This window comes from Synchiropus splendidus, chromosome 17 (genome assembly GCF_027744825.2).
Source record: "Synchiropus splendidus isolate RoL2022-P1 chromosome 17, RoL_Sspl_1.0, whole genome shotgun sequence".
In the NCBI taxonomy this organism is placed as follows: domain Eukaryota; kingdom Metazoa; phylum Chordata; class Actinopteri; order Syngnathiformes; family Callionymidae; genus Synchiropus; species Synchiropus splendidus.
The window spans coordinates 12569664-12597136 of NC_071350.1; the positions used below are offsets into that span (position 1 = coordinate 12569664).

Below are 27473 nucleotides of genomic sequence, written 5' to 3' on the forward strand. Positions count from 1 at the left end.
ATCCCTCATTGTTTTATCTGTCTGACTGATAGGGTTTGGTTCTGCCCCCCTCTGGCACCCTCCCTTCAGCTGCTCATGAGCGGACACCGGCTGGGAATAGTGCTGATGTCCCGATGTTCAATCCCCCAGGAAATGCCGCCTGTCTGGATGGATGCTACTGTGAGAGACTTTGTGTGTCTTTGTTTGAAGGACAGTTGCCAGAGTATTAGACAGCCGTGCCCCGAGTGCCAGAAGCTTTAGCATAGTACGGGGAGTGGATGTGTGGATGAATGGGTAATGATGAGTTTGCATGGCCCAGCATTAGACAAACAAGTGGTGATGAAGGTAGATGTGAAATAATATGAAGACCTTTCCTCATGTCCAAGTAACCGATGGATAGGAGCGTATTTCTTTTTCATACTCGTAAATGTGACTAAATAAACAGAAAGCATTGGGCACAAACTCAAAACTAGCCCCACAATAGTGTTGAACAAAAAGCTTTCAGGATATTCATGTTCATCTTTGTCAGTTATGAAGGAAAGAAATGATCAAACAGATATCAAATTAAACAGATTCACGCATATAAATCACCCATCGAATTACCAACTATTATATTGTAAAACTCAATCCATGGGACAGACATAAAATAGATTTTTCTTTTAATTTGTTCCTCCAAAAATATAAATTTATACATAAAAAAAAATCGGAAAACAAGCGCCATAATACTTAAGCATAAAACAATGTGCTCTACTTAGTTCGGTAACGCTATATTTTAATGTCGTTTCAGAGTTAAATAATTACCTGACGACTCAACGTAACGCTTTACGTCACATTAACGTCAGTGGCGCTCCGTCGTTTCCATAACAACACCTCAAACAGCGCGCGAGACAAGGAGGATACCGTAAATCGACATTTGCGGCTTTTATCTCCCCGCGTTGCGACCTTATGACGATTTCTTAACATTTCTCTGTACTCCGTCTACTAGTGGCCATCTTTTGTACACCAACTATGCTACATTGATGCGGCCTCCAACTTGTTTTTTTAGTTAACTGGTAACTATGTCAACAATGAAGCCTTACAGTCGTGACCCCAAAATGGATTTACCGGCTTCTCATTACGGGAAACTTGACAAGAAAAACCCGGTTATCACGTCGTTTCAACGAGACATTAATTCATTCATGACTCTAATGAGACGTGTCGTGTCTTCGACCTGTCAGGACAATTGTTCCTATGCTAAAGGGTAAGAATGATAGCCAATGCTAAACCGCGAGCTAATATTACCCTCAATCTACACGGCATCTTTGAATGATATAAAATTATATACGTAGACGAGGAAGCTACATTTGACAGGTGTGCTGATATTAACTGCTTCTTATTTGTTTGCTTTCTCTCGCTCTTTTCTCTGACAAGGATTAAAGTTCTTCTGGATATCTGGGAAAGCTACAACCATCGACTTCCGTTCAAGTTGTTCCACGAGCAAGTGTTGAGGATTGCAGATTTCCTTTATGGAATCAGGGTAATCTAGAAATAAATATGTGTCAAAGTTACATTTAATGCCTGGGAAAAAAAAGTCACTGTCTGCAAGTCAGAGTATTGCAGACGGCAAAGTCTGTGCGCTTTTAACACTCTGAACAAGTGGCTTCTACTCAAAATAATACCACATGTGGCATGCATGACTATAGCTTAGCCACGTATGGTATTATTTTGAGTAGAAGGCACTTGATCAGAGTGTTAAAAGCGCACTGACTTGCAGACAGTGACTGACAATGTTGACAAACAGTTACGAATCCATGGGAGACATTGTGGTTCCAGGAGGACGTATACAAAATGCTTTGCCAGAGAAGCAGCTACAAATGCGCTGACATTTACAACTGTGTGTTGAGATAAAAATTATCTCGAGCAAAAAAATAATAAAGTCATGCATGCCACATCCAAAAAAAAAAAAAAAAAATATATATATATATATATATATATATATATATATATATATATATATATATATATATATATATATATATATATATATATATATGTACAGGTATATAGATAACTGAATGCTTGTGTACTTCAGATTTATTTTACGGATGGATGCCGGATGTGTTTTTGAATATTGCTTTGATTACTGGTGCAGGTGTGAATCACTTCCTTACTTTCCTGCAGCTGTACCAGCCGGCTATGTGGCATGGCTACAGCCTCCATCTCCTTCAGTACACACCTGTTAATATCATCGAGATCACCGACGTGGACCACTTCAGGACCTGCTTTTTTCCTGAAGGATTTGATACAGACAAAGACGTGTTTTGCATGAAGGTATAGTTCTCTTTATGTTATTTTGTAAACCACAAACTATATAGAAATCGTGATTAAATGGTGACTGCTTTTCTGTGTAGGTTCGCGCAATGTTTGGCAGTGCGCTGTGCCTTTTTGAGCAGGAAAAAATCTCTCGCGTTCTCAGCCAGCAAGGGATTTCTAAACTGCTGCGTGTGCTGGACTTCATCAGGATCATGATGCAGGCTTTTCAACAACACGAGCACCTCTGCTGGATTATATATGATGGTAAAATCTAAGCAGTGAAAGGACAGCTTTTATGTTTTTTGTAGTTTCAGTATGATATTTTTTAATTGAAGCATACAGTCTTATGGGAAGCCTAGGTGATATGATGGGACAAAAAAGTTGAATACAGCCAGCTATTTCGGTTTATGTGTCTTCTCTCATTTATCCCCAGCAACATATTACATCTACATCATTTCCCGTTACCTGATGACGATAAATTGCAGTCCACAGGTACAGCACTCAGATATATTCTTCATGGTATTTACTGTGTCAAGTATTTGTTGTGAGCAACATTGATTTTCATAGTGTTAATATAACTTTCTCTTTCACTTCATGCAACAAGGCATTGGAATACCTCCTGTGGGCATGTATCAGTGTTGAGCTGTCTGTTCCCCTTATGACTGTGAAAAATGTGCCGTGGCTTGTCACCCTCTACTGCGTCGTCTGTTACTGTTATTATGACAACAATGCTGCGCTGGAGGCTGAGGTAAAAGATTTCCTGTCATTGCTTTTAAATTTCTGCTCACTCTGGCTTCTCTTGTGACTCACGTGTCTTTGGTTGATCCAGAAATTTGCGAGAAGAGCGCTTGGAAAAATCCAAGAACTTTCACAACTGGAGGAGAAAAATGGAGGTTGTTCCAGAGAGTCACAGATGGCCTTCAAAGAAGCCTCTATCAAGGTAGTTTGTACCCTAAATGAGTCTAATGTCTATTGACCAAGGTCTAACAGTTAAAAATAAATCTTAATTATTGTTCATAATTCATGTGTTTTAGCTGGCGGCTCTGGTTTTCAAGCGTGCTTCTTTTGAGACGAGGAAAAAGAAGCATGCATTTCAATCCATGACTACAAAAACCTCCCTGAAAGATATACCAAATGTAAGAAAGACAATTTATAATATGATATACTTTATAATAGTCCAATTCTTCTGCTCTAATACGTTATGTCATTATATCTGTGATATCTATCTTGTAGACATCATGGCCCTGTACCACCACAGAGCGAACACTTTGGCTTCTATTCGACAGTAACGCAGCTCGGTTTTTGGCCATCTTGGAGGCGCTCTGGGACAACTCCACCCGCCCACTACAGACAAAACAAGTTGTACTTGGTATCGATGATCAAATGAAAGAAGTTATTCTGGAACTTCTGTTGACAGGAATGAGGATATTGGCTGGTAAGTGAACATCTCCAACAACGTGTAATATCATATTATAGCATTCACTTTTTTTGGGACGGGTGGGTGTTTAAAAAAAGGAGGCGTCAAAGCACCTGAGCAGGACCAGTGTCTGGTTGAAATTACTTCAAGTTCAACTCTGTTGGAGTTAGCGACTGCAGGTTTGTTTTTGTTGTTGCAAATACTTTGTCTTGTTAACTGAAAAATGTGTGTGTTGATATTTTACAGGGGAAGACAAGATATCTGTTTTATCTGCAGTGAGGTTCATTAAATTGATTTTTCAGTGCAACCAACCACTGTCTTTTGATGAACTCAACCGCGAGATGCTGCAGGTTTTATCCGTAAGTTCAACACTGAAACCTTTTGTATTTTGTTGGAACGGATTTAAATGCAATGAAACTTACTGGTTGGTAAACACGGAGTGCCGCATTATCAGGGTCTGGAAGGTCATCCGTACAGGAAGGCAGAGATGGAGTTGACCTTACTGGACAAGTTCAGCTGTCTTCTTTCCAAAGAGAAACCTGTGAAAGGGGATCACAACGGTATTAACATTCACACTACAATTAATAATAAACTGCATAACATTCATTTCCAAACATTAGTCTCACTTTCAAAGGTCTAAATAAAGGTTCCTACAACAAGTACTCATTAGAGCTCATGTGGATATACTATGTACAATTTTTTTCCTGATCATTTTTTATTAATTTTTTTATGTTTACTGAATATATCCCAAAAACGTTTGTTTAATCTTCACTGTTTTTTTTGCCGTTTGAATTTTGCGTATTTCATTGTTATTGTTTTGTGCTGTTTTTGTTTGCGTGGTTTGTTTTTTTATTTTTAATTAAATGGCAAAATATTTTCGTCATATTTCATAATTAAAATTACACATATAATAAAAACTATTTTTGGAAATGTTAACTCAAACTAATTTTTTTTTTAATTCCTTGAAATTTTGAATTACCGGACTACAAACACACACGTATTAATGGGCAGGCGAATCACTTATGCACGATTGCTGTATTTCTACCCAACAAAAAGTAGTGCTTCTATTTTATAAAAATAAAATAAGATAGTATTTTTGCAAATACGTAACACTTACTTCCTTCATAAAATTTTAATTTAAAATAGTGCCTGCGATTTCCAATTCCCACTATGCAGGCTTGACTTACACATCAGTATAAACATCCTTTTTTTCTGAAAGAGATAAAATATATATATTAAATAAGGTATTTTCTAGTCATGTTGCTTTGCCATTTGAAGCAATTCTTTCAGTATTCTAAGTGCATGTTTTTACATACGTCATTCATATACCCGATTGATTTCCAGTCTAATAATATTTGTCTTGTGTTGCAACAGAAAGGCTATCTTTCCTGAAGTGTGATGAGTGCATCGACCTTTTGCATAACATGCACAACTTCGTCTGTGAGACGACTCAGGTCAGTGTTTCTATTCTCTTCGTTGAAGTGTTCCACTGCATTGATTTAAATATTGTATGTATTGTATTTCTAGGAAACGGCTCCTGATACAGACCTGGTCATTGACATTGTGCTTTTCCTGTGGAGGAAGTTAAAGATGGTTCTGCACAGAGACCAGTTAAAAAATGAGCTTTCACAACAACCTGAGAAGTTAAGCAGCTACAACAGTGTGAGTATCAGTTGTCAATAAATTAAATGTCTGAAGTCTTTGCTGGTGTCTGATGCTGTGAATCTACGTGCAGCTGGTGTGGTCTCTGTCCATGCTCATTGAGGTGGCCTTTGCATGTCACCTGGCAGATTTTGACTGCATCCTGGTTGCAGAGATGGTCTACTGCTTGGCTGTGCAGGTGGAAAAGGCAGCCGATCAAAGTCTCAGCCCACAATCTGCAGGTGAGACTGGCTTTGAATTCGGGGCTTTACAAGTAGATGTGATAAAAAGATAAAAAGAGTCCCACACACTCATTCACATTTATAAATACATTAAATGTGAAATAGCTTCGCCAGTGAGGAAATTAAACGAAAGCCATCTTTATCAACTTGCCATTAGAATTAACAGTAATTCAGAATATTAAAAATATTTTAATATATATATATTTATATATAGATCATTCTTGCATGATAACATGCTGATGATACTTTGAGGGTTTTTTTGGCCCCAGCTCCATGTCAATTTAACCATTGCAGGATCTATAAATTCTCTCTTATCATACTTCTAAATGAGTTTATTCACTGGAAAGACAGATCTCTTCATTTCATTGTTGGATCAGGACTCATAATTGCTCAAGAGAAGAAATCAGGAGGTTACATTTCCTTCATAATTTACCGGACAATTTACAAATATGTTTTGTTTATATCAATGATCATAGCTGTAAGTGATGCGTATTTGGTCTTGTGCGTACAGTGACACCAGAGACAGAAGCTGTAAACAGCGTGAAGACTGCTTCAGTTTTTGAGGTTTGTTAAAGGTTCAAATGCAAGTTTTATTTACATTGAGATCAATCTGTAGGTTATTGATGATTTGTTCGTCTGTAGATGTCAAGTGCAGAGTTGCTTCATATGGTCTGTGAAATGGTGAACAGAGGGTTGGAGGCTCTGACCAAAGGGATTGGAATCTCGGTGCCTCAGGATTGTACCCCGATTGTTGACATTGCTTTCATGCAGGTAAGATGTGAAACTGCATTTCAAAAATAGTTAGAAAATAGTTATGAATAAAAATAGCAATTTGTACTTATATAAAATAAAAAACACATAATAATAAACACAATTATACCGTATATTACATATATTATATCTATAATGTTTCATATTAATTTATATGCATACATGAAATGTCATTTATTTTATTATTGAAATTAATTTATTATGATGATTATTATTTATGTATTGACTTATATCACATTTGCTTGTCTCTCACAGAAATTTGATCCCAACACCCTTGTGCATACTCTTGCCCATGTGAAAAAAGAGGAGCGAGATAACAGTCAAGAATTCAATAGCAGTGATGAATGGGAGGTCAACGGTGATCCGGTGAAAGGCATCACACGCATGTTTCTTTTGGCCCTCGATTTCCATCTGGAACTGAACATCATCCACCACAGAGCCTCGCTTAAGTTACTGCGATTAAATGCAGGTCAGCAAAAGTGTTTTTGTTCTTGCAGTCAAGTGATGATGAATCCATGTTGAATTGGAAACCGCTTTGTTGTATTTAGTTTCAGATTCGGACCTGTTGGATCGGATCAAGAAAAACAGGGCATCCCAAGCCCTCTGCCTGATGCAGAAGGCCTTGCTGCTGCACAAAAAACCTGAATTAACTGACTCAAGCGATGTGCACAGCCTGCTGGAGGTAACAGCTCAATAGTTTTAAAGAAAAACTATACGTTTTGATGCGTTGTTTTATCACCAGGAAGCATGTCATCTCATGGAGAAAGCAGAGTTGGAGGAGAGAAAGCTTTATATATCCACACTTCCTAAAACACAGATGAAAAATCTAGAAAAGGCAAAGACGGAGGAGAAAGAAAGCCCTCCGCCGCCTCCTATCTTAATAGGACGCACAGACTTCTCTTTAACTTTTGTACCAGCGCTATACCACCTGGAGGAAAGAGTAGGAGAAAATCTTTTGGTACAAACACATCATTAAATGAAGAACAGCCACTATTTACTTTTAGATTTCCCTTCCAGGTGTGCTGGTATCAGCTCTGTGGGCGTGTCGCAGAGGGTATTAACCAAAAAGTCCGTCTCGGAGACTGCAACCTGCCAGGAACTGGACATTTGGTGCCATTTCTGTTACATTGTTGTCTCAGTATCCAGTGCTTCTGCATTACAATTCCATGATTTGGTTTTTAGGTGCCTGCAAAAGAAGGCGATTGCTTGCTGAAAGTGCGAGGCCTTGAGCCAAACCAGAAATATGTGTTTGCCGTAGCGGCGTACGACAGTCATGGAAAGTTACTGGGCAATGCCATCGGAATGACATCTTTTCCACTGCTGGCATCAATGCCCATTCCACTGCTCTCCATATGGGCTCACTTGGCAAAGGTACACTGTTTGTATTCTGCACTATTTCACCACTTAGTCTAGTTTAGTGTACTACGGCTTTTATTGGTGGGTAAACCCTTGGGCCGGGACTTTAACGTACTAATTTAAAAGTGCTCATAAATTCACTGAGAACATTTTCCGTGCACCAATTCCATGTGCAGAACATACAATGTGATGTCATTAACAAAACATCCATGATGAAGGTGAATGAATTAGGAAATACTGAGTTTAAACGGTGTACAGATTCAACTTCAGTTTGATCATTCTGGCATGAAATTTTAAAGTGACATTAATTGTGATTTATTATTGTGAAAGCCCTAATCCTGTCCTGCAGGTCTCGTATCAGACTGGGCATCATGACATCACCAAGAGAGCCTGCAATGAATTGTGGAATCACTACACGTTCTCAAACGTCACACATGAGCGATTCGCTTCCACAGGGTAAGAGTTGACATGTTGAAATCGAAAAGCATTCTTTTAAATTCATACTTGTAATTCCATCAAATCTGCTGAAGATTATGTCTCCAGACACTGCTGACCTCTTCACCTCTGCTCTGTCTGCAATTCCTCGCTTCTATCTTCACTGAGACTGAAATCAACATCCGCAACGAATCTCTCTTCTGCGATATTGTCAGTGCCAATGGACTGTTCATCTGGGAGCAGGTAAAACAGATCACTGAAAAGGTGAGAAGCACATTGTACAGCTGCAGATCACCTCATTGTTTTATTACAGGAAGCCAGACTGGCCCAGTGTGAGCGGATGCTGGCGGCTATGGATCTCAGCATGTGGTTGGATGACGGCAAGGCGGCAGTGCAGGCTGCCATCAGCTGTTACAGTATACTGGCCCCGATGCTTTTCAACCAGTTGCCCTGTGATGCTGTTGTCCAGGCAAACTAAGTTTTACCTTAAAAAAATACTCCCAAATATCTGATGTATGATTAATTTTACTTTGGTTGTTCAGGTCCTCACAAAATGCTTCATTCTTCTGGAGGAGAATGTTACAGTTCTCAGACTTAAATGGATGGGTCATACGACGGTGACATTGATCCAAATGATTGCCTGTCTCACATACTACATGTCCAAGGTGCGGTTCATCCCATGTTAATAGTTTTGGGTTCCTAATGGAACAGTTTGAAAGTTAACCACTCGTAATACACCTATGTAAATACAGCTATGCTGCAGCATGTTCTGTTATTATCCGCTTCACAAAGCTTCATCCTGTCTGTCCAGACCTTACGTGTGTTTAAGAACCATCAGATGGGCATTGTGATGATGGAACGTGGTCGCAATCTGCTTCAGGCTGTCTATGATGCCCATAGTCTGGTAAGTCTGGACTGAAAAATCTTGGATTTCATCATACAGAATTTTGTATTCCTTCTTGTTGTTGTTTCATGAGAATAAGCTCATAACCTTCTAAGGCCATATCAAAGTAGTTTGGTAAATGTGTTTACAGTCAAAGGCAGCACATGTGGCTGCATTAAAGATCAGCGTTCATCTGAAAGCGATACATGGGAAGAATAAGAAGCTGTTGACCATGGAGGGAACACGTCGATCGAACTGTGGTAAGGCGCTGCATGACTTGTGTCTCCTGAACAAAAATAACCATTGGAATCTTAATTTGTAGAAACCCCACTCTCATCACCTAAATGTAAGGATGCCGCCAGTCTCTATGCACAGATCTGTAGCATCCCATTAAAAGACGCCTTCAGAAGTGGTATGGAGCTCACAAAAACATGGGTGTCTTGTTTGTTTGTCAACAGATGTTTTTTTTTTCTTTTTGTTGAACAGTTATTAAACTCAGACGCAGGACATATTTTGTTGAATTTTCGGCGCTTCTCCTAAAGAGAGCCATGGAAGAAGGCAAACCAGATTTGGTATTGAGGTGGGGTCAAAGCTTCTTTGAGTACCTGTCCAGGTAAAAAACAAATAACTCTGGTAAGAATAATCGTGTACATCGTGCAGCTAGTTGATTTTTACTTCTGCTGCAGGCGTGATAAAACAATGAAGGCGTCTGCTATCATTTTTTCCGAAGGAAGTGATGAGACTGCGAGAAGAAACACCCCATCTGTGGTGACTACAAAATGAAAATTTCTTGAAAGCATAAATCACGTACTGAATGAATTGTTGTTTTACAGGGTCATAACAAAAGTGCTGCTCATATACTTGAAAATCGGAAAAAACTAAAGCAGAAGATTCCAGCAACCATGCTTCAGAGAGTGAGAACAATGAGGTACATATGTGACTCTACCTATCACTTGTTACTTATTTTGAGTTGTGTTTTTATAGAGACATGCCATATGGCTGAGGTATTTCCAGTCTCACTGCCTTTCTGGTATCATGTTCAGTGTCAATACTGCGGTTTTGTTTTGACCCCCAAGCTGTTTTTGTTTTGACCCCCAAGTGATATATTTGACCTGATACTGACTATTCTGTAGAACCTAATATCTAAGTCTTTTATTCCACTAAGTTGGAAACTGTTTTCTTTGCAGTTCTAACTCCTACAAATACATGACTGTTCTGTATGTTTTTCTTTAGTTATGCTGCAAATGTGATGCACCAACTAGTACTGTTACTCAGTGCCGTACCGGTGATCATCACCACTTCCTCATAGTTTTCCATTGAAAGCGGCCATTTAACTCATATTGTCCCTCTGCTCTTGCGCAGAGAGCGGCTGGCCGTGGAGAACATGTTGGCCTCACTGTCATCCATAGTGCATCGACAGAGGAGGCTGCTTCAACTGAGAACCATGTTGTGTGAGGAGCTGGTGTGGAGGGCCCAGCTCAACTTCAGCGTGGCTCAGGCACATTTGACCATGTTTTTCAGAGGCCTTGAGCAGCAGCACGGAGGAGCCCTGGAATACAGGTTGGAACAAATTGATTTGCAATGACAATTGTGATGGACTCATCAGTTGAGGTTGCAGGTGTGTGTCTCACATTACATTCTTTATATGCTTAAAATTTTCTTTTTTTTATGTGATTTCTCTAGTTACAGCACCTTAAATCCCTTGAGTTTTTCACTGGCTTTCACTGGTGTCCTCGTCCAGCTGACTGACATCTCTCCCTATCAGCAAGAAGAGGAAGTCATGTTGGGAAAAATGGACGCGAATAAAATCAAAGGTACGAATAAAAGAATACATCTCTGGTTGTCAATTGTTGCGTGACAGTTCTGACCCCATAATCTCCAGAGTGCTCGGCGGCCAGAGTTGAGTATTACGTGAACGAAGACAGTTCCGAGGAGGAGGAGAGTTTTGAGGACGAAGAAAGTTGTGATGAGGATCGAGAGGATGGACAGGAACCAGAGTTTGAGGAGCCGGATGAGTTTGCACTGCAAGAAGAGGAATCCATTGAGTCAGAAGACCCGTTCAGGATTTATAGATACACAGCTGCATTGCAGTGGGAGTCACTTAACAGCGTGGCTCTACATTTCAGGAGAGCCATGGTAGGGACTTGTACACATCACTAGCCAACCAGTTGTTTTTGTAATCTTCAATTTTCTGTTATTATATGTTGATCTGAAGTGAGGCATATTTCTTAGAACTATGTATGGGTGCGTTTAGTTTCCTTATGTTTGCGCTCAGGTGTTGGCTCACCGTGGCAGCAACTGGACGCTTCTGTTGAGCGTCTGTCAGACGATGTGGGAGCAGTGGTGCAGAGTGACTACAACGGCACTGATAGCTTCTCAGGAGAAACCAGCCCTGCTCTTGTCCACAAGTCAACTGAACGGCATCTTTGACCCTCTCGTGGTGTTGGCTGCTGACCTGATCATGGACATGCTGGACAAACAAGGGGTAAGTACACATAGGTCAGACATTGGTGGAAATACCAACTAGCTCTAGTTTACAATGGACGACAAGAAATCAGTCAAGGGAATCATGTTTTCTTCCAGTTGTGGAGCGTCTATGACGATGTGAATGAGGACGAGCTGCAGTGCACGCTCAACTTTTCCACGCAACTGGATGGGTGCACACAGGTCGACATGCGTTGGGTTCGTACCTTAGTTTTACGCGCCTTGGAACAGCTACATTTTGCTGGCAAATGGGAGTCACTGGCTCACTTCGCCCTGCTTTTCAACTCATACACAAGGTAAATTAAACATTTAATTTAAAATATTAAATGGTTATGTTGTGAAGATTATTAATACATTTCCATGGCACCAAAATATGCTTCACTTTATTTCTAGTTGCTAGTTCATGTTCCTAATGCTGTGAAGTGTGTGATCTGTGCTAGGGAGAGATATGCCACAGTGGTTGCTCCTTTACTGGTCGTTGCTCAGAGGAAGCTGCTTGAGAGGCTCAAGTCTGTTGGGGGGCCAGAGGTACCCCAACCACATCATATTAAGACCCAGAACGCCACTCAGAAAGAGGTAGCTCTGATGTAAGAAGCTTAAGTCCAACAAACTCTTATCAGTCGTGTGTACTTCAATGCCAACCTTTTAGGTCACGTACAAGACCTATGCCTACCTCCAGCTGCTCAGTGACTGGGCGCCTACCTTTAATAAGGACCCAATGACCACAAAGAAATCCCAAATGGCCCGCATTACTCCTGATGAAGTTCAGTTGCAAGGTGAGATTTTGTCAAATGACCAGGATGAATGATAACCAGTGGTCCGTGAGGTGATCTCATAAATGTTTCTGATTCATTTTAAAGATGAAGAAATGCAACACGCTCTCACCCTCGTGAGCGTTCCCTTGAGTGTGGACGACACGCTCAGCTATTTTCGTCAGTCACTTGGGAGTAAACCTCAGAGTCTGCAGAGCCTTTATCACAGCTGGTCATTGCTGAAGCTGCTACTGGCCTACACTCAGAACTGTGAGCCCACCTCCGACACAGTCATTCATGAGTTGCGACATCCGCATTTTAAAATCTTTCTTCTTTTCTTTTAGACTTTGTTGAAGACATAAATCACTTGAAGATGAGCTGTCGCAGCACTTCTCGCTGCCACGGTGTTGACAGCCCAACAATTACATCAGCATCGAACGTTCAACCATTCTCCCAGATGAAAGAAGAGTTCATGACGGAGAAAGCTCTCTACAGCTTCCCCATTGGCCCGGGACACCTCACCACAGTCACTGACGCCTTCCACGCAACCATCAGTGAGTGAAAAACTGCTAATGAATTTATTTATTCCCAAACAGATATGCTCTCATAAAAAACACACAACAATTTCTTGTATTATCCGCACTTATATTTACCTTCCATCATCAAACTCTGTTCCAGATCATCTTCAGTCTGACCACTTTGATTCCCTCAGAGTTCTGGCACTCCACGAAATCGGCAACGTGGAATTCTACAATGGAAACACAGAGTGTGTCCAATATTTTTCCTCCTCCTTTTCTATTTCATTGTACAATCTTTACTGAGCCTAACATGTTTGGTCCACAGGGCAGCCCATGAGTCCTGGAGTAAAGGTGTGGATGTGGCCTTACATCAGGCAGGTGTTCTCGACAAATGGGACGGTGTGTCCTTTGGTTTTGGATCGGTGACTCAGACACTGCAACAGGCTGGTATTTGGGGCTGTCTACAAGCAGCTGACTTAACAGCCAAGATTGCGCAGTAGGTTTCTATCGAGCTTCGCTTCCGCAGCACAGCTCCTGATGACCGTGTTGTTCACAGGTACATCTTGATATCAGACATCAGCCAGCGGACCAAGTGCTGCCTCCTGTCTGCTTACCTCTTTAAGGTGGTATTTTTAAGAAGTCTATTTCTAAACATAGATATATCTGACGTTACTGTGACTGTTGTTTCTGCAGTGTGTGCTCTGCTGCTCCCTGGCTCACCCCCTGGCTGACCTGGGCTACGCTTCCTTCAGCATCCTGGGTGAATTCTTGCCTGGAATGGATCTCTTCTCGGAACACCGGAGGACTCATGTGGCCACCACTGTGACTGGCCTGAACTTCATATGTCAGTGGCTTTATGCCACTGGCTATCATATAACGGTATATAACGGTTACACATTAGATCCACATATCAAGTAGTCTTTATTTGTTCCACTTTAAACAATGCTGTGTGGTTGATCTAAAATAAAACACAACTACTATATATGAAATAACTACTGACTCACTTGAAAAATCAGTGTGTCAATTCATGCTAAAATTTCCTCAACTTCTATAGTGATTTTAAGTTGCTAACGTAAAACATTTTGTTATTTCAGCTTCTGCCTCTGCTGGTTCTCTACATTCATATAGTTGGAAATATGTGCCGCGATGTTCAACGCACCATCGATGGGAGGATACTGAAGGTAAATCATGGAGGTCGTCTGCCCAAAGAAAGGCTCTGATGGAGAATGTTTTCCAGATACGGGCTCTTACTGAGCTGTGTCTGTTCAGAGACGCCATCAAAGAGGCTGTTCAGCTCACCAGAGGGACACATGTTCTCCTCCCAAACGGACACTACATCACTCATGAGGACTTTGAAGTATCTCATTTATGACTCTTTTATTGCTTCTTCATATAAAAGTAGAAACATTTCACTTTTTTTATCTGCAGCTGGAGAGTTCCTTCCTTCCCAACAGACCTCTGATGGAGAACACTGAGGTATGAGAGAGGGAAACTCCAATTTTATTTTACACTTTCATTGCACTAGATAGTCATGCGTTACTTCTTCGTTGTTCCTCCAGGCAATAGATGAACTGGTGAATTCCAACATTCTTCCAGAGGTCGGTGCTCTGTATGGATCGACTTCGTGCCTGAGGTTTGAACTCGCCAGAATTCAGCTCCTCCTCGCGCTGAGTAGCACTATACGAGACGCCCCTCGACCAGGTGGGTCGCCTTGGACCTCTTCCCTGTGGTGCGTGTTGTCTTACGTCTCTGCAACCTATTCAGACGTGAACTGAAAGAAAGAAAAAACTCAGACTCTGTCTGTTTGCTGACAGGCTCTGTGTTCTATCAACCAGAACAGAGTACAAACACTTTACTTGGTCAAGAGAATTTCTCAGTTAACTGGTAGAAAGATGAAAAGATCAATCATGAACTTGAAGGTCACTGTAACCAATGGTGACGTGGTGAACTTTCGGCGCGTACGTATCTTACAGTTGGATGTAACAATAGTCTTTATGCTACACAAGGAATCTGAAAACAAAGTCTTTTTACTCCAGTTAGAGCAATATATCTTCTGGTTTTATTCATTTATTTTCATTAATTTATTTTGGGGGGGAAAGATGACACATGTTATTCATCCATTTTCCACAGCTAGGAGGTCAGATTGTGTCTGAGATGTCAGAAATTAAATCTTTTAAAGCATCTTTTTTGGATGTTTCTGTGTGAGGTATGTACGACTGTGTGAAGGCCCTGGGGCAGACCTGTGACAAGGTCTCTTGGTTGGCTGAGGAACACCTCTTTATGCCACCAGAAGAGCTGAAGGAGGTTCCTGAGCCTTGGCTAATGAGTGGAAGATGGATGGCCTGCTGAATTTAATGCAAACTAGTATATTTTAACAGGTTTAATGATGTTTTGTTTCTATATTTTCAGAGTTTACTGTGAAAGAAAAAGTGGAACCCGACGTTGTTGAGAATTCAAACCAAGAACCAGAGAGCCCAGAGCCAGTGGGATCACTCATGTCTGAAGCCCCGATACTGTGGTCCATTTGTGCAGAGAAGGAGAACATCACTCCAAGTGGGCTCAAGGTGTTTATCTATTTATAACTATAATCATTGTTTGTGTTAAAAAAAATGTTCTGCTTCAGTTCCTTTTGCTGGAAGAGGTGTCTGTCCTGCTGCGGCCTATTTTTGAAAAGCTAACATCTGACCTTGGCCATGAAACCGAGAACTTGGAGTTGGCATTAGAGTGCAACCTCCTGATGGCAAACCTTCATCTGCAGCAAGGAGATGCTGCCCTGAGGTACACACAGCTGGGAGTCTATCGTATCACTCTGGTGTTTAACTTCTCACTCTCAGTTCAGAGAGGGCAGTTTCATGCTTGCGCCTGCTGCAGGACTCTGCTGCTGAGCTCCCACTTGCCAGCATTGCCAGTGAATCGGTAACGTTCTCATGAAGTGCTCGTGGCTGAAGAGCGTTACTTAAGCGTTATTGCTTTGCCAGATTACTCAAGATTCCAGTCTGCCAGTTTCCGTGTATGGTGACAGTCCCAGAGCAGTGAACTGGGATGAAATCAGAATTGCTCTGTGGCTCCGGTGCCATGTGGCACTGGTCCACAGCCTGGAGGCCCAAATCCCTGATGCTGACGCTCAGTTACCAGGTATTAGCTCCCTTCTTTGTCAGCTGAGCGTATGATCGATAAAGCTTTTGATATTCTGTGTGTCTTCCTAAAAGGCATGAACATCATAAAGGAGACAACACAAGTCTTGCAGCAGGGGCTGAGCGATTGTGTTCTACTGGGAGATGTGGACAATCAAGCTCTTCTCATGCTTGAATGTGCAGAGCTGGAGGCACAGAGAGGGAAAACTGATGAAGGCATGGCACACTTGCAGGTGACAGGACTCTTTTATGAGCCACTTTCTCTCAGACTTCACTGTTAAAGTTGTACTGCAGTTGTGTTATGAACTAAAAAAACTGGAACAATCTTCTGAACTTTTGTTTCCCTGTTCACAGAGAGCTTTGAGTCTGCTGTCCGGCAGAACATGCATGCCTCCAGGATCCAGTCTGACCTTGGTTCAGGCCACCATGCTGCTGAGCAACCTGAGTGAATCACAAGGCGATAAATTCAAAGAACTGGCTCAGAAATTGCTTCAAAAGCAGGTATGCTTTCAACAGAAATGCCTTCCATGCATGTCCAGTAATATATAATGTGGTGTGTTTGGTGATGCTTCAGCTGGCTGCCTTTGGAGAGAGTGTTTTGTTGGAGGATGGAAAACTGTTCTTTGCTCCCCCTGGACCCAAGAACGTCTATCTACCCTTCCTCCAACTCATAGATCAGACAGGTATTGTTTTTTTTTTCATGCCATAATTTGTTTTTCCTTATATATTATCTACCAAAATGCTCACATTTGTCTGTCACAATGCTTTTCAGATTATATTTTGTAGGAAAGTCCTTCAGAAACGTGACACGCAAGGATGGAGAAAACCCTACAAGCCATTTTCATCATTAAAAATGTGTTTTCATATCTGGCCTATTTTTATATTTTTAGATATTATAAGTCATTTTATACAATTGTTATTGTTATAAACTCAATGTTGTAATTGTATTGTTTGTTTTTTGTTTGTTTGTTTTGGTCACCCTCTTTGCATAATTCAGTCTGAAAATGTGAACAGAAACAACAAAAATTCATCTATCGTATGTTTGTATTGTTTGTATTAAGAAGAAGAATGATGAAGACATTTCAATGTCTTGCAAAAATACGTATTTTAGCCCAATAAAACTTTTCATTGGTTGTGGACAGTATTTTGAGGTTCTAATAAGTTCTAATTATATAAATGTATTCATTTTGTCAGCGGTCTGGAGTCTGTCCCATCTACATTGTAACACACTAAAAGCTGTGTTGAAATCAAACTTAAGCCTTTAATGCCATTAAAATCTGATTGGAAAGTGGATGAAATTTACATTACATTGCAATGCTACGGTTTCATACTCATATTCCAGTCGTGTGGGCAGTTCTTGTTATTTCAATATTATATTACCAAGTGTTTTTTTTTTAAACCGGAAATGGAGCGTACAACTCAATTTATTATGAAAGCGGAAGTTGGTGGTGCGTCGGGTGACTTGACTCTCCGGACTAACGGTTGCTGTTTCCTCTTCCCCATCAATTGTCCTGTTGACGCTTGCTGGACAACATCAGCACCTTCACGAGGGTCCGAGTGCGGTTCGGTGGCTCGCGGATGCTATAACCGGCTCGCTAGTTTAAATGGGTTTATCGGTCAAAAGATGATCGCCTCACTTTCCAGAGGAAGTTTGCTGGACGAGGTTCTGCATGGCAGCTTCAACGAGGTAACACACCCGGCGTTACTAACATTATTCTGACAGGTGTGACACCAGGGGGAAAACGGCTCGTACACGTTTGAGACTGTGAAACTTCAAACCACGTTCAGCGACAGCGAGGTGCCGTCAAACGCGTGTCCCGTTTACAGTAACGAGCGCGATTCGCTCTTTTTTAATGCTTGACTGTTGAGTAATAGTGGGTTTTTGTGACGTGAAATACGTTTGAAGCGCGATAAAATGTCAAGTGAAGCGCTGTGTTGTTAAAGGGGAGGGGGCTTTCTACTGTATCCCGGACAACGGCGCGTCACGTGACTCAACCGGCACGGGCGAAGGTGGTTTGAAGTGAGGAAAAGACAATAATTTAAATGATGCTGCTCCCAAATACGAGGAGGGAATCGGTAAGAAACCAGTCCTGATCGTGATCATAAAGTTTAGCGTGCTTGGTGAGCAGCGTGCAGACCCCGCCCCTTTCCTTTTGTCCCCCATTGAACAAAGGATGCTCATTTGTTCTCCCACGTTTTGTTCTACTTTGGACATGTTTCCCCCCCCCTTCACATTCATGCGTTCACAATGAACATCTTATATTTTAGACAACGTTCAGGTAGTGCGACAGCAAGAAAACTGTCATTTAACTTTTATTGTTTTTTTGTTTTATTGTTGATTGAATCTTTGGTCCTCAGAAAAGAGGGACGCAAACTCATGTACACGATGGGAAATGCCATTTGAGATTGTGATGGGTAACATGAATCCCTGAGCTGGAACATTAAAGTTTGATTTTAATTTTGTATTGCAGCAACAGTTGTCAGCCTATGTGTCCTGGGTGAACTCTCAGCTGAGGAGGAAACCAGGCATCAAACCCATCGCCAACCTCAGGAACGACCTGCAAGATGGAGTAGTTCTCACTCAGCTGATAGAGATTGTTGGTAAATTATACGCATAATCATATTCCATAAGTATGTAGCTAAAATGGCTGAAATTTACTGTTTTAGTGTTAGCGTTCAATGCTGAAAATACAGTGGTGCCTCGGTTCTCGACCACAATCCGTTCCAGACGGCCGTTCGAGAAGCGATTTGTTCGAAATCTGAATCGATTTTTCCCATTACAATGAATGGAAAAAGAAAACATGCGTTCCAAGCCTTGAAATAGGCTTTTGTAGGAGTGAATGTAGAGTGTCTGCTGCAGGTGGCTGTTCCTCTATGTGTGTGGCCGCTGCATGTGGGAGGGGTTGCAGAGTGAGTGACGTCTCTCCAGAAGTGAAGAGGTGCCCGGTGCGTGTCCAGCTCTGAATGTGCGCTTCTGTGCAGTTTGGCTGTGACAAAGTCATAAACCAAGTCACTTAGCTCTGTCCCAGACTCACCTCATCCCTGTCCCAGCTCCAGCCCACAACAGGACATCAAACCCTGGAGTGGAGGTGTGGAGAGCGAGCACCTCCCCTGTGACACTCTACCACGGTCCAGTGTGGAGACAGGAAAGGTTTCACACCTCAATATGAAGAAAAAACAGTCAGTAAATGTGGCTAACGGGACACGTCTGCATACAGAGGCAGTGTTATACACAATAACAAAGCGCGTCGTGAGTCAGCTCATCGGTCCGTGCACCTTATGTTTTTCCAGCTTTTTTCGGGGCAGTTCGAGTTCTAGATTTTCATTCGAAATCCAAAGCAAAAAAATCTTGAAATTTTTGTTCGAATTCCGAGACGTTCGAAGACCGAGACACCACTGTATACTATAGTCAAGTATAAATGCATTTTAATTCTGCTGTGATGCCTGCAAGAAATATTATTTTAAGCTTTTTTTGACACTGACTTTTATTTTTTTTTTTATAATAATACTGAAATGTGATGGTCAGAGTTGGTGAAATTGTATGTTTTCATAGTTGGTTGTTTTGCTGTCTGGCAGCTGGGGAAGTACTTGAGGATGTGTACGTGTCACCACAGAACAAAGAGGAAAGCAGAAAGAATGTAGAAAAAGTCTTGCAGTTCATTTCCTCTCGACGCATTCGGATGCCTCACATATCCGCTAAAGGTAAGTTTTAATTTTTTTTTCTGCGGTCTCTGTTATTGCCCTAAGTAAGTTAGCACAGTGGACGTAAAAATGAACTTCCTCTTCTTTCTCTAAATATTGACTTTCCGCTTCCTGCCGGCAGATATCGTCGATGGCAATCTGAAGTCTGTAATGAGAATCATTTTGGCTCTTGCTGCCCACTTCAAACCCTCAGCCAACCACAAGACCTCTGCTGAAAAGGGGAGAGGCTCTAAAGGTTCCTCCAACCACAACCCCCTCTCCACTGTTGCTCTTGCACAAACCGCAGCTGCTGAACTCGCAACAGCAAGGCATGACGCGTCAAGGTCCTCGACACGTTTCCATGGGTAAATTTAGTTTATTTACATCCTGCTCTCAACACTCCTGAAAATACTGCCCCTGGAAGAAGGCAATATTTTATGTTGTTGTTTATCTGTTTGCGAAATAACTCAAAAACAGATGAACAGATTTCACAGAAACTTGCAGAAAGTGTTGCTTATGTCAAACGCTACTGCCACCTACTGTCCTACTGGACTCATTGCTTGTTAACAATGCCAAAAAGTTGTTGAATTATATTCAGAAAACGTTCATATTATTATTGTTATTATGACATATATTTATATTTTTCAGCACTGACAACTCCAATATAAATATGAATGTATTTACATACTTTTTTATTTAACTATTTTGTAATGTAACAACTGTTATGTTTGCCATTATTGTTGTGGCACGTTCTTCAACCTCCTTGTTGATTTGGCTCGACCACATTTGAGGCCCAGTTTTGGGTTCTGTGGTCCAGGCCCGGGTTAACAAGGGCATGTTCTCATTAGAACGGGGTTTTGTTTTTAAACTGTGCCAAAAAACAAAACAAAACTCAAGGTCAATTCATCGTGGTGAGAAAAAAAACGTGTGACAAAAGATTTTTTCCCACACATTCTCATGCGTTATTAGTGGTTAACATCAGACTGGCGCCTCTTCATGAACATAACCCACATATGGGTTTGGGTCCACTCATGGCGTCAGCTGTCTACATGGAACACATGTGGTCTTTGCGCTCTCTGCTGGATTGTTACTGCTGGTTTAATTCCCACGCGCCTCCATTCATAAGGTAGCTGTTTGTTTTCAGTGGCTGGGGCTCCATCAGAGAGAGGAGCGTGTGTGTGCGCGCTCTGGTCAAGCAGTATGAGAGGAAAAACCCAGATGAAGACGACAGTACTCACTCTAGCAGGTAAATATAACAATGAAAATATTGATTTTAAAAATGTCCTTGTGTCATATCTGTCATTTTTAATGCTGTTTGAACTGAGATCCCAGGCACTTTTGATGTTGATTTCTCATCATCAGACTTCGGATAAAAATATGTGTGGGAACAAGCAACGCTTTGTCTCTGAATAATTGATAAAAGTATCGCTCTGTTATCTGCCTCTCACTTTTCCACGCCAGGCTGTTTCATTTTTGTGTTTCTCACTGCCTGATCGAGCATATGACTTTGGTATGAGCTCTCTCAGCTTCATCCACTAGACTTGGACTTTCTTTATTGTCATTGCGCAAAAACATATCACTGTATTATGGCAACGAAATTTCAGTCTGATGCGTCCGGTTTCCAAAAACAAAAACTATATGTCCAAAATAAATAGATAGCAGATATATATATATATATATATATATATATATATATATATATATATATATATATATATATATATATATATATATATATATATATATATATGAGCTTGAATGAGTGTGTGTGTGCTTCAACATGTGCTGGCACTGGCATCTAAGAAGGAAGAAATAGTCCCTCGCAAGGTCACATGCGACTCAAGCTATGTGGACGTTGCTTTTCCTTCACAATGCCTGTGTGTGTCTGCAGCTCAGGTACGAGCCGACGACTCGCGTGTTGAGAGTCTGGTCAAAACATGAAGAGAGCATCGGTTATTTTACGCCTTCATTGAGCTAAGGTCACTGGCTGTTATGCTCACAGTTGGTTAGCTGAAGGCAGAGGGTGGAGTGTGTTCTGATGACCACAAAAACCATCAGGAGGTTTTTTTTATAGTAGTCGCAGCTGTTTCTGCTCTGGATGTTTTTGTGCGGATGAGACCGAATGAACCATGGGGGGCATGCAGATGAAATGGTAAGGGAAAAGGCTTCACTGCCTGAAGACTATACTCCGGGTCTGATTGTTTATATTCTTCATGGGTCTTTGTAAACTGCTTTTGTGAGACGTTTATGGAAGAGCAGTGCATTATTATTTGGTTCTTCTGAAGCCTCAGCTCCGTCAGTCCGCTGCCATCTCCGAAAGCGCTCCCCAGCCAAACCTCAGACCAACCTGGAGAAGACCACCGCAGCCAACAGGAGACAGCAGGTGATGAGACTGGCTTGGCAAAGCAGGAGCGCGACTGGTGTGTGATGGACCGGTGTGTTTTGTGTCCTCTAGTGGAAGCAGATCAGCATCTAACTGTGGAGACAGAATGGGAGGATGAGATCAGCGAAACTCTGGAGAAGGAAGTGCAAGAGACACGTAAAATGGTGTCTGCTCTACAGGTACACAGCATGCCTTATATAATATATTATAAATGAATCAAAGTACTAATGTATGGTTTTCTTACCTAGAAGACTCCAAAAAAAATGCTCAAACTGTAGACTTAAAATGTAAAAGTCATTCATAAATAAAAAGAAATAGAGACCAAAAAGCCACCACAGCACCAGGACTGGCAGCAGGATAACTTCAGTTTCATCTTCAATATGAAGGAGGAAAGGCACGCATGTCACCTGCTGTGATGTCAGCAAGCAATGAAGATCATGTGACCACAGTTATGAAAAACACCTGGGACTAAATATCATTTCTTCCATTCATTTTCACATGACCAGCTTCAGCTAAAACAGGCTGACACCAGACGTTTTGGCTTTATAAAAGACAGTAAACCTTTAAATCAAATAATAATTAACCAAGTGTAATTTGACTGTGGAGGCTAAATATGGATTCACCAATGTTTAGAAGGTTCTCTTATTCATTTCCTGACTGGAGCCTTTTCTTCATGTCTCTTGTGTGTCTGTCATAGACGCTCCGTGACGCTACAGCCCCCTGCTGTCCGACTGAGCGCATTGCACTCGGAATTAATTAACAACCGCACATGCATTTGTTAACAGATTAAACTGACCAATTTAAAAGTCTTTTTAAACATCTTCTTACTGAAGTTATTTGCGTTTGGTGGTGCTCTATGGGTTCGTTTCGTTCATATTTATTACAACCCAGAAATAATAACTGAAATCTTTCACAAACGTATGTCGACGAAATGTGGCTCTAACAAAGTTTTCTTATTAATTTAACGTTGCTGCTGCTGTGTGTGTGTGTGTGTGTGTGTGTGTGTTGATGGAGCTCTGTGACACTACTGCCTCCTGCTGTCTGATTTAGCACATCACACCCGAACTGTGCTGCATGTAGAGGAATACTATGAAGATCACAGTTCAGATGAAAACAAGTGGCTCGCTGGAGGAAAGCCTTTTTTAAAATCACCTGTGCTAGCAAGACTGCGTATTAAAAATAAGTGTTTGCTGTAAAATAGTAATAATAAAACAGTAATAAATAAATGAAATTCAATTTAAAAAAAAAAGTAATTTACACACCAGCAGTGTTGCGTAGAGAGCGTATTGTAAACTGCTGTGCCGGACATCAGCATGAAGTACATTCTCATTGTACTTCACACAGGATTTGGGTGTGAGTTCACATCATTTTCAGCTCTTCAGTGCACGACAGCAGGTCAGATTTGATTGATGCTTTGTTTGTCAGGCTCTGCTTCTGAATGGATCTTTGCCGGAGGATGAGCAGGACGCGTCGCTGACTCTGGATCAGGGAAACGCTGATCAGCAGCTGGTACTTTTTTGTTCTTCTGTATCTTCTCACTGTTAAACAGTCTTAAATGTGTCTTTTCTCCTTTAAACGTCTCTTTTCTTCCTGCCACTAATGGAGCCCAGCGCGGCTCATGTTTCCGTCTCTCTGAGAGAGGCAGGGTGACACGGGTATCAGTTTCTGGTGTCAACAATCTTACCGCTGTTCCTCCCTCCAGATTGTCATTCGAGGGCGTCTGGATCAGAGTATGGAAGAAGCTCGGGAGCTGAGGGTATTTCTTCTTCATGACAAATGATTCGCTGAGAAAGTCCGTCAGTGACTTGACTCTGTGATTTCAGAGGGAACTGCTGCGCTGTAAGCAGGACGTAAGAAACCTGCAGGCAGTCAAGGTAACATTGTCCTTCTTATTTTACAAAGTCTTAGTTAATAACCGTCTCATTTGTTTTCTGCGCAGGACGCCCAGCAGCAGCGGCTGTGCACTCAGGAGGCGTCGATTCTTCAGATGAAGCAGGATCTTCTCCGAGCTGGAATGACCAAAGATGAGCTCAACAATAAGAATGTAAGATGTCAGGGATGGTGGAGATTTGCCTTGTGGAAGTTTTACACCCGCTTGAATCTCTGCTGTGCTGTAGTCTGAGCTGCAGTGGAAACTGGACGAGTGCACCAGACTGTGGAACGATTGCAAGGTAAGAAGTTGCAGTGTTAAGCTCCTGCTTTCATTTTTGACTCATATATATTCTTGTATATTTCAGAAATCTTAGTTTTACTTTCACCTGTATCCTGTGTTTTAAAAACGCCATTATTTCTCTGAACAAATACAGTATTTTCATGGAGAAATGAGTGCTGTTTTGGTCAAAATAATTGTGTGTCTTTATTGTCTAGACTGATATTTCCTTCTTGTCTCCCCAATATGGTGAGAAAGAAAGAGGTCGGACAAAGAGACAGACTGCTGCAGCAACTCAAACAGAAGCTGGATGAAAGTCATAAACAGCAGGTATGTTCTGAAAACATTCATTGGCCAGGTGTCTTTTTAAGAATTCAGTTATGGTCTCCATAGAATGAGTTGAAAGACGAGCTGCAGCATAAAAGCAACTTGCTGGAGGAGATGATGACCAGAGACATACAACACGTATGTTCTCCTTTTTATTCCAGTCATGAGAAACACCATCTCAAAATGATTTTTCCTATCATGTATATTACATGGCATTTTCCACAGGTCTCCACCTACAGAGAAAACAATGGTTATTGTAGCTCTGGAAATTCTACTCCATCAATGTCTAGTGTAAGTAAAGCGTCGCCCTGAGGCTCTTTATATACTGTCGTGGAAGACAATGCTTTGTGGCTGTGGAGTCACTAGATGTGGCAGGTACATTTCAATTCCCTGGTGTGTGTTTTCTGATCAAAGTTCTGTGTTCATCCAAAAAGGGAGAGGAGGTTCATCTGCTCAGAGATTCACTGAGGAGTTTGAGGAACACCTTCAGAGATCACGACCCGCAGCAGCATACGCTGGACACCCTTGAGCAAGGCATTGTGTCGCTCATCGACAGGCTTCATGTTCTACATACGCACAGGGTATAAATACATTCATCATGCTGCCATTTCCAGACTACTGGCTGCTACTCTTTTCTCGCGGTCTGAACCCTGCGACTCATACGATGTTGGATTTTTACAGCTTAAAGAGCATCATGCTGCCACAATATTGAGCCTTGTCACGTCAAACCGATGAAATCGCAGGCGTTTTATTTACATTAAAGCGTTCAAAATGCAGTGTTTTCGCGACATGTCCGCAGCTCCGCCAACTGATCTCCTGGAGGACCAGAAGACAGAAGCTGAGACCAGCTGTGGTGTCAGAACTCCGGGCATGCGACCAAAAACAGTGCATTTTGAGCACTTTAATGTCAATAAAAGGTGTGAGGAGTTCATGATTCAAGTTCAGAACTTTGCCCAGTTTGTTTCATGAGTCAGTCTCCATGCCGGACCCTGTTTTCAAAACTAGTTCACAAGTGATCTTCATGTATTTTTAAGACGGGTGCACCACTGACCTTTCTACAGTGCAGACAGCATTGCTGCACTGGTGTTGCTTATATATGAACAAGATCTATTTTTTCTAGTCGGCTAATTCCGGTGCGCTCTATAGTCTGGAATTTACAGTATAATCTATTATTATGGATTCCACATGGACCAGTTGGGGCCCTGTATTGTAAAGTGACATATGCTTAACTTCTCCAGGGCAGGGGGAAATCTCCAAGACGAAAAGTTCAGAGCACGGAGTCGGACACTTGGTCTTCTAAAAGTGAGCGCCATAACACATGATCAACAAATAGAAAGTCTGTACTGATTGAAGTCTTGTTTCAGAAGTTGGACCGGCTCACAGCACTTTCACGTCTTCGACTAAGATCCTCTATTTCACTGGAAATTCCCCGACGCCCTCCATGATCACTATTCCCAAGAAGTGAGTTTGACAGTCGAGTCTCCATACACAAAGCCAGTTATGCCTTATTTTATTTTATTTTGTTGTCCTCTTGTTTTTCATGTCCAGGTTGGGTGAAGTGACTCTGAAGGATGTGAAGGCAGCTGTTGACCGAGAGGGAAACTACAGGTACCACTTTAAAGCTCTGGACCCGGAGTTTGGCACAGTGAAAGAAGAGGTGAGAGGATTTTAATGCTTTTTCAATGGCAGTTTCTTCATATAAACCACACTATAATCACAAAAAAAGGATATTTATGTCGTATAGAAGTGAACTTATGTCCTATCTGTGAGCAGGTTTTCCTGGATGGAGCGATTGTTCCTGGTTGGGAAGGAAAGATCGTTGCCTGGGTGGAGGAGGACCGCGGTGAAGAAAGGTAACTAATGTCTGCATAAGTTCATGTATCTTCAACTTTCTAGCAGCGTGATGTGTATTGTTCTTTTTGGTTTTAGGCCACTGTAGTATGGATGAGAAGAAAAGTGCCATGACCCCTCTGATCCCAACATGGCTGCCGGCCAAATCCCACCAACTGTGCACAAGTTGTTAGAGATCCACCGATGCTGGTTTCCATGCGATGATGACATCACATCTTACATTCTCTGTGCCTTATATGTAATGACGTGCTAAATACTAGATGGGGAACCATGTGTCATCAGTTTTGTCCTAAATTCTCTGAAAATATTTCCATGACGGTTCTTATTTAGTAGAAATACCTTTGTCTAAAAGAGTGTCATGTTTGTGGTCACTGTTTAACTTGCATTTCTTTACCTAAGGATGATCAGTATTATGAACAACTGCAGTAAAAACAAGTATGTTGCCTTGTTAGAAACACCCTGTTTTCAAGTATGGTGATGGCGGTAAGTTTTGTTCACTGTAAAAAAAATATTTTTATATTCAAAAGAGTCTTCATATCATGTACAAGTTTGCAATATGTTCAGGTGTCTTGTGCTTTTTCTCCTCTTTGAAGATACGGCGGATGTTTTTTAAAAGAGTTTTGTGTTGTGTTTGTATGTATTTGTGTGTTAGCGTACCTGACCTGCTGTTACAGTGTGAGTAACTATAACTACTACAAGATGCAGATGCCCAATTGTCATGTTGGGGATCAGGAGGTTTGAACTTGACTGTTCATATTGGATCCATTTGTTGTGATCTAACAAGCCAATAGACATATGTAGCAGTCTAATGATGATGTGACAAACATGTTTTTCTTTTGAATAAATGGTTTTAATCTATTCAAGATAACGTCTTGTAGAAAACGTCGTCTAGATTTTTATTTTGTTTATGATTCTAGTTTCTCTATTTCTGATTTCGGAGGTAATGAATATATCATATTTATGTAGTCATTTCTATGAGTACATCTCGTAAATAAAAAAAAATAAAAAAAACAAGCCTTTGATGGATTTTTTGAGAAGTTAGCTCACTTATAGATTTTTTAACGGAAATATTCATCATTTCAGTGAGTCCGTGTTCGCGTGGATCATAAAGTTAATAGCGGGATTTGAACTAGTCGCTTGTGACGAATCCCACACATGAATTTCCGAGTCACATCACG

The 27473-nt window shown here is 41.3% G+C and overlaps 2 protein-coding genes across 4 annotated transcripts; both read left to right on the forward strand.

Annotated features, from left to right (window-relative positions):
* The first annotated feature begins 892 nt into the window (after positions 1-892).
* Positions 893-17129, forward strand: LOC128748843 (cilia- and flagella-associated protein 54-like). Of its 2 annotated transcripts, XM_053847856.1 has the most exons (57): positions 893-1219; positions 1390-1495; positions 2140-2289; positions 2370-2535; positions 2705-2763; positions 2876-3019; positions 3101-3211; positions 3306-3407; positions 3505-3706; positions 3787-3867; positions 3935-4047; positions 4143-4248; positions 5063-5142; positions 5216-5350; positions 5424-5571; positions 6083-6135; positions 6214-6342; positions 6598-6811; positions 6891-7024; positions 7085-7282; positions 7360-7452; positions 7525-7713; positions 8048-8154; positions 8229-8376; positions 8447-8602; positions 8676-8798; positions 8945-9037; positions 9168-9276; positions 9339-9428; positions 9503-9629; positions 9703-9784; positions 9850-9944; positions 10379-10576; positions 10700-10830; positions 10899-11152; positions 11292-11501; positions 11600-11796; positions 11941-12076; positions 12150-12276; positions 12361-12522; positions 12597-12806; positions 12931-13018; positions 13096-13266; positions 13327-13393; positions 13464-13649; positions 13865-13951; positions 14008-14127; positions 14199-14246; positions 14330-14471; positions 15180-15334; positions 15394-15548; positions 15605-15686; positions 15749-15905; positions 15980-16137; positions 16259-16405; positions 16479-16587; positions 16677-17129. In XM_053847856.1, the coding sequence occupies exons 1-57, from the start codon at positions 1038-1040 to the stop codon at positions 16688-16690; spliced, it is 7536 nt and encodes a 2511-aa protein (XP_053703831.1). In that variant the 5' UTR covers positions 893-1037; the 3' UTR covers positions 16691-17129. The 2 variants fall into 2 exon arrangements, with proteins under 2 accessions (XP_053703831.1, XP_053703832.1); XM_053847857.1 differs by lacking the exons at positions 15394-15548; positions 15605-15686; positions 15749-15905; ... (2 more) ...; positions 16479-16587; positions 16677-17129 and having other exon boundaries at positions 14330-14499; positions 15180-15301.
* A 249-nt stretch (positions 17130-17378) lies between these two features.
* LOC128748845 (dixin-like) lies at positions 17379-27273 on the forward strand. 2 transcript variants are annotated; one of them, XM_053847858.1, is made up of 21 exons: positions 17379-17591; positions 18376-18505; positions 19481-19606; positions 19728-19950; positions 20730-20831; positions 21871-21968; positions 22041-22147; positions 23394-23477; positions 23671-23724; positions 23792-23842; positions 23908-24012; positions 24086-24139; positions 24376-24447; positions 24511-24582; positions 24670-24735; positions 24879-25025; positions 25683-25746; positions 25809-25905; positions 25993-26101; positions 26218-26297; positions 26374-27273. In XM_053847858.1, the coding sequence occupies exons 1-21, from the start codon at positions 17529-17531 to the stop codon at positions 26381-26383; spliced, it is 1914 nt and encodes a 637-aa protein (XP_053703833.1). In that variant the 5' UTR covers positions 17379-17528; the 3' UTR covers positions 26384-27273. The 2 variants fall into 2 exon arrangements, with proteins under 2 accessions (XP_053703833.1, XP_053703834.1); XM_053847859.1 differs by having other exon boundaries at positions 25812-25905.
* The last annotated feature ends 200 nt before the right edge of the window (positions 27274-27473 follow it).

Bases quoted from the DNA above. Each gene is read 5' to 3' on its own strand.
- LOC128748843 (XM_053847856.1), top strand. From the start codon at position 1,038: ATGTCAACAATGAAGCCTTACAGTCGTGACCCCAAAATGGATTTACCG. The intron at 3,408-3,504 runs GTAAGAAAGACA...TCTATCTTGTAG, and splicing joins CCCTGAAAGATATACCAAAT to ACATCATGGCCCTGTACCAC. The intron at 6,343-6,597 runs GTAAGATGTGAA...TGTCTCTCACAG, and splicing joins TTGACATTGCTTTCATGCAG to AAATTTGATCCCAACACCCT.
- LOC128748845 (XM_053847858.1), top strand. From the start codon at position 17,529: ATGATCGCCTCACTTTCCAGAGGAAGTTTGCTGGACGAGGTTCTGCAT. The intron at 18,506-19,480 runs GTAAATTATACG...GCTGTCTGGCAG, and splicing joins TCAGCTGATAGAGATTGTTG to CTGGGGAAGTACTTGAGGAT. The intron at 24,013-24,085 runs GTAAGATGTCAG...GCTGTGCTGTAG, and splicing joins ATGAGCTCAACAATAAGAAT to TCTGAGCTGCAGTGGAAACT.